Consider the following 12,500-nt stretch of genomic DNA (forward strand, 5'->3'; position numbering starts at 1 on the left):
GTCAGTGTAACATGGCGAGCTGAGCAGAGCAGCATTCCAGCGTACGCCTCACTTCCTGTCCCAGAGTTACACTGACTGAGGGGAGGAGTGTGTGTGTGTGTGTGTGTGTGAGTGTGTGTTCATGTGTCACTCAGCTGGGCAGGGGGTGTGGACAGTTTTTTCCTCCCCTGTCAGTAAAACTTTCTCATGAGCGTTAATCATCAGACTGATGGAAACAAACATGTATGACCTTCTTTCTTTACGTGACGGAGCGGCGTGTTACACGCCTGTAATCCTGTATCCTTTATCTTGTTAAATTAAAATCCTTATTTCTAACATTTATTTTGCTTTTTCTACAACAACTTTTGTAAAGCACTATCTGACCTCTGCTGCAAAAACACTATGTATATAAAGATATTATTATACTATAACTTTTTACTGTTACTTTGTATGTTTTTATTTTTATTATTATTATGATTATTATTATTAATATAATAATAATAATAATAATAATAATAATAATAATAATAATAATAATAATAATAATAGTAATAATGATAATAATAATAATAATAATAACAATAATAATAATAACAATAAATATTATTATTATTGTTTTTATTATTTTTATTAATATTATAATTACAATAATGATAATTATTATTATTATTATTATTTAAGTGGGGTGTGTCTAACATAGTGACACTAAAGCTGGTGGTGTGATCGACTGTTACACAAACACAGAAAATAAAAAAATAAACCAGATTTTAATTTATCAGCACAAAATGTTAGTGTTTGAAAGCTGCTGATGGATAAAATGCGTTGGACTAATCAAGTTTTTTATTTTTTATTGTTTAATGAACGTTTAATGAAAGTCAGCACAGATTTGCTTTAACAGAGAATAAAATCTCCATCCCACTCTGTCATTTAAACTGACTCTTTGTTATGAGCCTGTTCACTGTGGAGCTGGTGTGTTGTTGTTTTCTTGTGAAGCAGTGAATAATCATGTGTTAGTAAGGAGCAGCTACATGCTAAAATGCTAATAACCCAACGGCCAGGAAACGCTGTAAACGTCCCGAACGCTGTGAAACGTCCCGAACGCTGTGAAACATCCCGAACGCTGTGAAACGTCCAGAACGCTGTGAAACGTCCAGAACGCTGTGAAACGTCCAGAACGCTGTGAAACGTCCTGAACGCTGTGAAACGTCCTGAACGCTTTGAAACACCCTGAACGCTGTGAAACGTCCAGAACGCTGTAAACGTCCCGAACGCTGTGAAACGTCCAGAACGCTGTGAAACGTCCTGAACGCTGTAAATGTCCTGAACGCTGTGAAACGTCCCGAACGCTGTGAAACGTCCTGAACGCTGTAAATGTCCTGAACGCTGTGAAACGTCCCGAACGCTGTGAAACGTCCTGAACGCTGTGAAACGTCCTGAACGCTGTGAAACGCTGTGAAACGTCCTGAACGCTGTGAAACGTCCTGAACGCTGTGAAACGTCCCGAACGCTGTGAAACGTCCCGAACGCTGTGAAACGCTGTGAAACGTCCTGAACGCTGTGAAACGTCCCGAACGCTGTGAAACGCTGTGAAACGTCCTGAACGCTGTGAAACGTCCTGAACGCTGTGAAACGTCCAGAGTGATTTTTCCTCGTCCAGGTGAATGAATGAAAGCAGCTCCTGTTCAGGACAATCAGCTGATTGTTCCCTCAGCTCGTTAGATTAGTGTTTCCAGCCTATTAGCATACCTCCCTGAGTTAAAATGCTTCACCAGCTTTGCTCTGCTTCGATCAGAGATCCTACAAACTTTATGTTTGTTTCCTTAAAGTCCATCATCAGCATCAACAAACCACCATAAACAAAGGAGCAGTCCACAGAAACCCAGTGTTTAGCTAACACCATCACGTCACCACATCACTCTATTATCATCAGGGCTCCTCAGTGACTGAGGTTCACTGCCTTCATGAAGATCAGAAAATGAACTTCTGTTACTGTAAATCTACGAGTGGACGTCGTGAAACGTTCCCTCTTCACTTTCCCCACGTCTGGGTCTAGCCTCAGGTTTTGCCCTGGTGGATCAGGACTGATCCTGGTCTGAATGTGCAGCTCACAGCTCAGGACTTAGTGAGCAGGCAGCACAGCCGGTGAATGGAGGATTAGACCTAATGCTGCTTTACTGGGAGAAAAACAAACGTGTGGGCTACTGGAAACACTGGTAAATACTCAGACATCACTGGGAGCTTTTCTTAAACTTTCCATCACTTCAGGGACTTCCTGTAGACCCCAAACAACCAAAACTGTATCACAGTCCTCGTCTCAGTGAGTCTTTAAACATCTCTGGAGCTCTAACGAGGCTGAATCCTACAATTCCCATAATGCAGTTTGACAGCGTGTCTCCACAGATCTCTGATGGTTCAGGCTGTTAATCACTCTCCACACAGATGGATCAGATTTCAGCCTTTCTTCTAAAATCACCTGGACCTGAAGCAGGCGTCACTTTAAGGATTTAACCAGAGTCGGATTCTGTCTCTGAGAAACGGGTCAGACGGTCAGCGCCGTGGTCACCAGATAAAACGCTCTGACAGCGCTGAAAACCTGACTGTGACCAAACCACAGCCATAGCATATTTATAAGTTTTGAGATGAAGAAAGAGAAAAAGTTTTTAGAGTTTAAATACTTCTGAAAAGTTTAAATCTACGTTTAACTAATGAACATGTCAGAGAAACAGGAGTGAGACCTCTGTCTGAGCCACTGACACATCAACCATCAGTGAATCACTCCGTCAGCGCCGCCTGTCAGGAAGTGAACCCTGGTGACCTCCGCTCCTCGTTACTAACCACAGAAAAGACACGAGGACGCCGTCGTCTGCTGACGTGAGCTAATTCAGCGAGGAGCAAACACACACGGCTTCTGATGGAGACGATGTTCAGGGAGTGAGCAGAGCTGATGGTGATGAGACATGGAGGCAGAGGATCATGGGAAGTCAGAGCAGGGTTAATGTGGAGGGGAAGCTCCAGGTGGTTAAACAGGAAGTGGTTAAACAGGAAGTGGATTTAAAGGTGTTAATCAGCAACCATCACAGAGGTTTACAGGTGGACACAGCGAGGCTCTGATCGGGTGTTTTGGGGATTTTGAGGCGTCCGTCCTCACTTTGTAAAAACGCAGACTTGCAGAAAACAGATCTGCAGCGTCAGCTTCACCACATCCATCTAAAAATAGCTGCTCAGCCTCTGAACCAAAGGCAGCTCTGGGTGAATTCTGTTTGAGACGTTTCTTTTACATAAGAGTCTCCAATAAAACCAGGAGCAGAGGCACACCAGCAGCTGGAGACTGACCCACACACATCTGACACATCTGGATCAGCATCAGGAGAGAAAACTTCAGATCTATGGAGGAAAACCAGCGAAACACGTCCTCACTGGTCCACCAGTAAATATAACTGGTAGTTACTGTGTGGATTTATCCCTCTCTGGGATTAAACCAGTAATAACGTCACAGGGTCTTTGCCAAAGGTCAGAAATCAGACAGATAAAAAGACTTCACTTCTTCTTCTCCTTTTTCTTTCAAGTTACAAAAACTGTTTTGTCTGACACCAACGTTTATATTAATTGTTAAAAACTGAGTTAAACGATGCTGTTTGATCAAACTCCATCATGTCCCAAACCCCTCTGACCGTGGCGCTCAGATCAGGCCTGAGCCAAATGATCCTGTGACCACAGAGACCTGCACAAAGTCCAGTTCACAGAGGCTGCCAACACAAAAACAGCTCTTTATAAACCGAACGGGTAAAAACCTGAGCCGCTCTCTGAAATAAATAAATAAATAAAAACTTTCAGCTCGGGGCTCATTCATGAAAACGTTTGATAGATTAATATTTGCTGTTAAACACGTCAACAACACGTCTCTGACAGAAAGTGACGGGAGCTAAGGAAGATACTGAGCTAGAGTTATCATCACAGAGCAGATTCTACAGTCAGGTTAGATATCAGCCAATCAAAGAGCAGATCCTGAAGTCAGGTTAGATATCAGCCAATCAAAGAGCAGATTCTACAGTCAGGTTAGATATCAGCCAATCACAGAGCAGATTCTACAGTCAGGTTAGATATCAGCCAATCACAGAGCAGATTCTACAGTCAGGTTAGATATCAGCCAATCACAGAGCAGATTCTACAGTCAGGTTAGATATCAGCCAATCAAAGAGCAGATTCTGAAGTCAGGATGACTCTCAGCCAATCACGTCATTGTTCACTCACAGTCTGATCAGCTGCTCTCTGACAGGCTGGGAGCGTTGATCAGCTGACTGTTCTCGCTGCCTCCTCAGTTTGTCTAACTGGCTGTATCTACTGTTGATGACGTCTGAACACAGCAACACGCCACGTGACATGGAACCTGTAATCATCACGTGTGTGTTAACACACGCAGGGCCTGATCAACACCACGCTATGACCACCTGAGTGTTTTCACGACTCATGAGCTGCACAGAAACCACTCGCTTACAGAGCTGCTACCTCTGCGCTGCTCGCTGACGAATCAGACGGTTTCCACTGGACTCCATGACCACGGTCATACATGTAACACGTATGGTGTGAGGTCCCTAATGACAGCTGGAGCTCACCAACAGGAGCCCTGGTCACGCAGCGCACGCCACAAGTTCCTCTTCACCATGACATGAACCAACCACAGAGTCTGACCTCCATCCAGGGGGCGCTGTGGCTCTTCACCAGCACACGGTGAGAGGGTGAATCACTCTGTCATCAGCTGCTGTCCTAACATCATGGTTTCATTCAGAGCTCAGACTCTTTCACTTTCTCTTTGTGGCACATTTCCCATCAGGCCCTGTGATTTAACGCCTCCCACGCTCATCTGGACCCAGGGAGGGGCCGACCCCACGGCGCTGAGTGGACGTAGGTGTGCGTTATGTAAGGCTGACAGATGAAGAGGTCATTGTTTGGGAGACGCCCACAGAGAGGCATCATGGGACAGATCTGATGGTGGAATTTCAGCTTCTGAACATTTGGGTCTTGGTTTCAGAGGTGACGCTGTGCGCTGTGAGCTGAGGCTGAGGGCAGGAGAGAAGAGGAGGACTCCTCATCCTCTCAGGGCGTCACATTTTTCACTGAGCTCTGGGGACAGAGCCCAGCCCAGCCTCTCCCCATTTCTCCTCAGACACGCTTTAAACATGTTTAAATCAGACTCAGCTGGAGTGAAACCATCGCCCAGCTGCTGATCAACACACTTCAGACGAATCATACTCCACAACAACCGCTGGATTACCCAACAACCAGTGGATTACCCAACAACCACTGGATTACCAAACACAGAGAGGAAAACCTGGACCGTCCCTGTTTGCTGCTCAGCGCTGTGTAAATAAGAGGCGTTGTGTAGTAAACTGGTGGTTATACCAAACAGGAAGTGGATTCCAGTCTGCAAACCACGGGCTAACTTTACACCATCCCAACTCTAACATCAGTTAATCTGCCTGGTAACAGATTATAATCCATCTCTGAAAACCTTTAAGGTCTTTAAACGTCTGTGATCTTCTGAATGTGCTCTCCTCCATGTCTCTGTGTCCTCTCCATGTGGAGCTGGGATCTGAAGATACAACACTTCACTCATGATGTTCGTTAATCTGCATTTCTTCATTTTCACGTGAACCTGTTTCAGTCAGTGACAGAGCAGCAGAGACGAGGATTGACAGGATTACAGGAGACATTTATCAGTCTCATACAGAGTATTTCTGCACAGACAGGGTCTCTCAGACTTTCTGTGAATCCTGTTTTATATGATGTGATTTTATGCTCGCTTCCTTTTCCACGGGAGCCGCAGAGACGGCGCAGAGACGGCGCAGAGACGGCGCAGAGACAGCGCAGAGACGGCGCAGAGACGGCGCAGAGACGGCGCAGAGACGGCGCAGAGACGGCTCTGAGGACGTCTTTGTTCCTCCACAGCCCTGGGAAAGTCATCTCTGGTCCCAGAGTGTCCTGCAGTCTGGGGGGGAACGGACTGGACTAACTTTTTACTTCAGGATATCATCAGAAAGAAGAGCAAACTGGGATCAGACAAACCAACAGAGAGCAGATTAGGATTGTTTAAACTGAAGATGATGTTTCTGTTTGGCCAGCAGAGGATTACTCCCAGATCAAAGTTTCTTCAGACTGAGCAGAAACAGCTAAAAACACTTGGATGGAAAACTCTGGATGGCACTTAAAGGCCAAAGACTGGAGTCAGACCAAGACCTGGTCCAGGGTCTCTGCCTCTCAGACTGAGCTTAGACCAGGTCCCCAGGTTAGTTTTTCATGTTTCAGAGAAAGACGCAGCTCTTCAGGAGTTTCAGGATCAAGCTCTGACCCAGCACCCAGACTGACCCAGCACCCCAGACTGACCCAGCACCCCAGACTGACCCAGCACCCAGACTGACCCAGCACCCAGACTGACCCAGCACCCCAGACTGACCCAGCACCCCAGACTGACCCAGCACCCAGACTGACCCAGCACCCCAGACTGACCCAGCACCCCAGACTGACCCAGCACCCCAGACTGACCCAACACCCCAGACTGACCCAGCACCCAGACTGACCCAGCACCCCAGACTGACCCAGCACCCAGACTGACCCAGCACCCCAGACTGACCCAACCCCCCAGACTGACCCAGCACCCCAGACTGACCCAACCCCCCAGACTGACCCAACACCCCAGACTGACCCAGCACCCAGACTGACCCAGCACCCCAGACTGACCCAGCACCCAGACTGACCCAGCACCCCAGACTGACCCAACCCCCCAGACTGACCCAGCACCCCAGACTGACCCAACCCCCCAGACTGACCCAACACCCCAGACTGACCCAGCACCCCAGACTGACCCAACCCCCCAGACTGACCCAGCACCCAACACCCCAGACTGACCCAGCAGCCCAGACTAACCCAGCACCACAGACTGACCCAGCACCCAGACTGACCCAGCACCCAGACTGACCCAGCACCCCAGACTGACCCAGCACCCAGACTGACCCAGCACCCCAGACTGACCCAACCCCCCAGACTGACCCAGTAGCCCAGACTGACCCAACACCCCAGACTGACCCAACCCCCCAGACTGACCCAACACCCCAGATTGACCCAACCCCCCAGACTGACCCAACACCCCAGACTGACCCAACACCCCAGACTGACCCAGCACCCCAGACTGACCCAGCACCCCAGACTGACCCAGCAGCCCAGACTGACCCAGCCCCCCAGACTGACCCAGGACACCGTCTCTCACCTGCTCCTGGGCAGAAACATGGACTCCTTGATGAAGACCGAGCCTGACAGCAGGATGTACCAGCAGCTCCCGATGTCGTCAGGACTGGAAGACAGAGAGAGAAGATCACTGTTAGAGGATCACTGTTAGAGCAGCGTCTCCATCATGACATGAGTCAGAGCAGGTCAGAGAAATCAGCCAATCACAGGCCGTCTGTGGGAGCTCGTCTTTCTTTAATCTGAGCTTCGTCATTTTCTGGATCTACGCTCCTCAGCAAACGGAGAGCGCTCTGAGCCAAACACAGATCGGTGGTTTGAGAAAGAGAGAGAAGGAGGAAAGGAAGGAGAGGAGAGGAGGAGACAGACGAGGAGACAGAAAAGGAGAAGAGAGGAGAACTATGAATGAACTGAGGAGCCGTCTCTGATCCGCCCACGGCCGCTGAAACTCAACGACCAGGAAACCATCGCATCACAGACGATGTGAACGCTGGCTGACCTCTGGATGCTGCTGCTGGCTGTCAGCTCTTACAACATAACTGCTGAACACACACACACACGCACACACACACACACACACACACACACACACACACACACACTCTTCCACCAGTCTTCAGGGCACTTTCAGACGTTTCATTTTTTGGTTTGATGTAATCTGTGACGTTAGGAGTGAGCCAGAGGCTGTAAGAGCACAGTGCACCTCCTCACACACCTCCTCACACACACACACACACACACACACACACACAGACGTGTGATGCTGGGTGTGTAAAGCTGGTTAATGGCTGTATCAGTTTGTTTCTCTCTGGTTCAGTTTCCTCAGGCCTCCTCAGCTCTCAGAGATTAGCAGCTCCATAATCTCAGGCTGCTGAATCTGTGACGCTGCGTACGCTGGATTATCAGAGAGCCTGTGTGTGTGTGTGTGTGTGTGTGTGTGTGTGTGTGTGTGTGTGTGTGTGTGTGTGTGTGTGTTGGAGCATCCAGAGGGTAAATAAAGCTTTAGGGACAGAGCAAACATTTAATGCATGCTTTCGTCTATATGAGCAGGGACAGGTGTTTGTGGAGGTCAGGCCGTGGATCAGAGAATCAGCTCCGCTTTGAGCTCCAGCTCCACCCAGATGTTGGTGAAATCAGTCGTCTCGTCTTTTTTAATTTCCAGGCTGACATGAAGCCGTTCTCTGATCTGTTTCCTGCTGTGACGGTGAGTCAGGAGTTCACGTTTCACAGAAAAGAGGAAAAAGAAAACAACAGGAGGAAGTTTCTCTGACACCGCAGGTTAGAGCTGGACCAGTCAGAAGCTGTCCTTAGAGCTGCAGAGTGTAGACTTTACTGTTCCTGTTTCTAAATCTGGACGTTTTAACCTTTTACTGATCAGTCACCTCAGGTTCCTCTGACTGACCTGTTACTGAGCAAGGCATGACTAATCCATGACCTACACACTTTCATCCCTCCAGCTTTTACTGAAGACTCAAATCAATCAACATCTTCTCTGGAGTTTCCTGACGAGGTAACGAGGCAGCAGACAGCAGCAGGCAGCAGCACACAGCAACAGACAGCAGCAGACAGCAGCAGATCTCCCTGAGCCTCCTCGCTCCCTGTGTTGCTCCCTCTGAGCTCCTTCCTCCCTCTGATTTCCTTCCTCCCTCCGAGCTCCTTCATCCTCTCACGGCTCTGCCTCCACACATCACACAAACGAAGAGCTGAATTATTAACCGCTGACACACACGCACAGAGCAAGAGGAGAGCACCTCGTGTGGCTAATGATGAGGAGGAGGAGGAGGAGGAGGAGGAGGAGGAGATACAGCAGCCCAAAAAGCAGGAGAAAGGAGTCTGTTATTCACAGAGACAGCTTGACTGAACTGGGTCACTGAAAGAAACCGTCTAACGCTAAACCCCACCCAGATCCCCAGAGAGCGTTAACCAGCCTGGATCCAGGTTATCTGAGCGAGGAGGAGACGGAGGAGACGGAGGAGACGGAGGAGACGGAGGAGACGGAGGAGACGGAGGAGACAGAGGAGATGGAGGAGACGGAGGAAACTTCCTGTGATGAGGAGCAACTTTAAGAAAACCAAGATTTTATTTTAGAGTGATGCAGTTTAACAAACTGAGCCAAACTCTCTGCTCCCTGAAAAACTGCTCCACACACGTTCATCTCTGGATCAGGATCAGAAAACTGAGGAAGACCCAGAGTTTAACCACGGAGAGAGGACAGACCAACACCTGACAACACCTGACAACACCTGACCGGGCAGAGACTGAGGATGGACTGGTCCACGGGGTGGCCTCAGATTAATCATGATGACAGAGCTGTAATCCATCAGATCATAATCTTCCTCTTCCTGATGATCCAGATTTTTCCATCAACCATGAGCTGCTGGACTCTGAATGACTCCACCTCCAGCTCCAAACATGCTCTCTGTTCTTCATGTGGAGCATCTTATTTCCTGTTTCTCCTCCTCCAGATCCAGAGACCTGACTGAGGTCCCCCTGTCTGTATCTGGACTCGGAGCCACTCAGGGCTCTGATCTTTGGCTGTGGAGAGTTTCAGCTCCTGACAGGGCCAGAGGATGAATGATGAAAACCACTTCCCAACAGCTCCACAGGGAGTCACAGATCAGATCCAGGGATATTTTCATATTTGTTTTTAAAAAGTCAGTTTATCTGAAACAGAGCAGCTCCTGCTCCTCTAGAGGGGGCTGTTAGATGACTGTCAGTGTTTTCCTCTCCAGGTAACACTCTCCACCTGTCGGCCTCCACCACCATCACATCAAATGTTTCCCTGTGAAGAGACCGTTTCCTCTTCCTCTCTAATCTGCCAAACACTGAGCTCTGACTGTGGGCTGAAGGCAGGGCTGCACTCACACTGGGCCTGTGTCAAATCTGAGTTTTCATGACAAACAGAGGGTGGAGGAGGGTGGAGGAGAGTGGAGGAGAGTGGAGGAGGGTGGAGGAGGGTGGAGGAGGGTGGAGGAGGGTGGGTGTTGATCTCTGATGGTTAAAGGAGCAGAAAAGGAGTTTTTATTATGGAAACAGATGATCAAGCTGCTGGATCTGTCCCCAAACTCACTGATGGTTGGGGTTAGGGTTTTCTTTATGCTAGGGTTAGTTTGTTTTGTTGTTTTGTTGGGGTAAAATTGGTTTTTAAACTTAGGGTTAAGGTTTTTTTTAGGTTGGGGTTAGTAGTTTTTTTTTTTTTAAGTTGGGGTTAGTAGTTTTTTTTTAAAAGTTGGGGTTATAGTTTTTTTTTGTTGGGGATAGTTTTTTATTTTAGTTAGGGTTAAGGGGTTTTTTTTTAGGTTGGGGTTAGTTGTTTTTTTTTAGTTAGGGTTAAGGTTTTTTAGATTGGGGTTAGTTTTTTTGAGTAAGGTTTTTTTTTTTTAGTTGGGGTTAATTTTTTTGTAGGGTTAAGTTTTATTTTTTTATAGTTGGGGTAAGTTTTGTTTTGAGTGAGGGTTGTTGTTTTTTTTTTAGTTGGGGTTAGGTTTTTTTTAAGTAGGGTTAAGTTTTATTTTTTTTTATTTGGGGTTAGTTCTTTTAGAGCTTGTTGAATTCAGCCATAGGGAGGGATGCATGGATATGAAGGATGCTAACACCGTTAGCATTTCCAGCTCCTTTCTATGTGTGTCACAGTTCACAGTGGACCAGCGTGATCCAGTGAGGGTCAAAGGTCAGGGGCTGCATTAAAAACAGCTGACATGGAGGAGGTGATGGAGGAAGCTGGAGCTGTGACCCCTCTGCTGCAGAAAGACGTGTCGGTCAGACTCCATCTCTGGGCTTTAGCTCCGTAAGCTGTGGGTGCTAAATCCTCCCAGGTTCATCCGCTCACAGTACGGGATGTTTTCATGAGATATGGACTGTGACTCTGTGTGTGTGTGTGTGTGTGTGTGTGTGTGTGTGTGTGTGTGTGTGACTGTGTGTGACTGTGTGTGTGTGTGTGTGTGTGTGTGTGTGTGTGTGTGTGTGTGTGTGTGTGTGTGTGTGTGTGTGTGTGTGTGTGTCTGTGTGTACATGCATGAAGTGTGGGAGCTGCAGGCTGCAGAATGAGTCCTCCTCTAACCATTATCCTGATCCTCCGTCACTCCTCCAGCTCTGCTCCTGCTCCTGATCAGCAGAGGGAGGCTGTGAGTGTGCGGGTCGTTAACTGGGTCGTTTACTGAGGATCTGAACGTTTCATGCAACATTACACGTGTTGGAGGGAGAAGACACACTCATAAACATGTTGTCAGGGTTTCCTTCATGTTAGACGTTTCTGTGGCCTCTCAGCGTCCACAAACGCTGGTTTTTATTTTCTCCCATGATGTTAAGGCTGAATGGAAGGAGCTCAATCTGCTGAGATTACACTAAAGTTTGAGAATCTCAGATTAAATGGACAGATGTTAATCCTCTGAGTAATCTTTCAGAGGTCTGAGAAGAAAAGGAAACCTCCAGGAAACTGTTTGGCTCCTCAATCTAAGGAGTTCACAGTTTGCTTTTTGGGTTTGATCAGCCGTCTCTTCAGGTTGGTAATCACACTCATCAGTAACGATGTGATCCTCCTGATCAGAGAAAATATTTGGGATGTTTTTAATGTCAGCTCGTTACTTTCTGAAGTCATTACTGACCGCAGTAAAAACTTTAAACCACTCTGAAAGCTGAAACACGTTCTCGCTCCTTTTGCTCCTTAACGTCCTCCATCTCATGAAGCAGGTTTTCCTCTGGACCACGGCTCAGCTCGCCTTCAGACTCACTCTGAGTCCTGTTTCTGGTCAGGGACTCAGGTTTTGGAGAGACCAGCTCACCTTGGTCCAGGTGACATCACATTTCCCCAGTGTTAGCCTCTGAGCTAGCTTTAGCACAGACTCATTTCACAGGTTTCCTCTACAGCATGTGTGAACCTGGCCAGCTCTCAGTCCCCCAGGTCCTTGAAGGGGGACCTGGTGGTCAGTGTAAGACCACATGAAGCAGGAAACACCAGAGGACAGAGACTTTCAGTGAAAATGTGCAGAGAGGCTGTGGATGGAGCTCCGTCTGTGGTCCTGAAGGAGTCAGACCCAGTCCTGACCCGTGTCTGGGTTTCCCACCTGTCTGTGAAGGTGGTTTCAGTGGTTTGTTGATATGAGCGTATGGTCATCCTGCATGGCGGCGTTTGTTGATATGAGCATACGGTCATCCTGCATGGCGGCGTTTGTTAATATGAGCGTATGGTCATCCTGCATGGCGGCGTTTGTTGATAGGAGCGTACGGTCATCCTGCATGGCGGCGTTTGTTGATAGGAGCGTACGGTCATCCTGCATGGCGGCGTT

At 47.9% G+C, this 12,500-nt stretch overlaps 1 protein-coding gene across 11 annotated transcripts in view; it reads right to left on the reverse strand.

Annotated features, from left to right (window-relative positions):
* The window catches only part of rapgef2b (Rap guanine nucleotide exchange factor 2b), a 122,680-nt gene that overhangs the window by 67,272 nt on the left and 42,908 nt on the right, over nt 1-12,500 (reverse strand). For all 11 annotated transcript variants that reach the window (XM_074673304.1, XM_074673313.1, XM_074673311.1 and 8 more), the window contains exon 4: nt 7,241-7,324. In XM_074673304.1, the coding sequence (XP_074529405.1) occupies nt 7,241-7,324 (84 nt within the window). The remainder of the gene's footprint in view (nt 1-7,240; nt 7,325-12,500) is intronic.

Source organism: Halichoeres trimaculatus, unplaced genomic scaffold (genome assembly GCF_033239565.1).
Source record: "Halichoeres trimaculatus isolate MK-OKI-2021-1 unplaced genomic scaffold, fHalTri1.1 fHalTri1_scaffold_7, whole genome shotgun sequence".
Classification (NCBI taxonomy): Eukaryota; Metazoa; Chordata; class Actinopteri; order Labriformes; family Labridae; genus Halichoeres; species Halichoeres trimaculatus.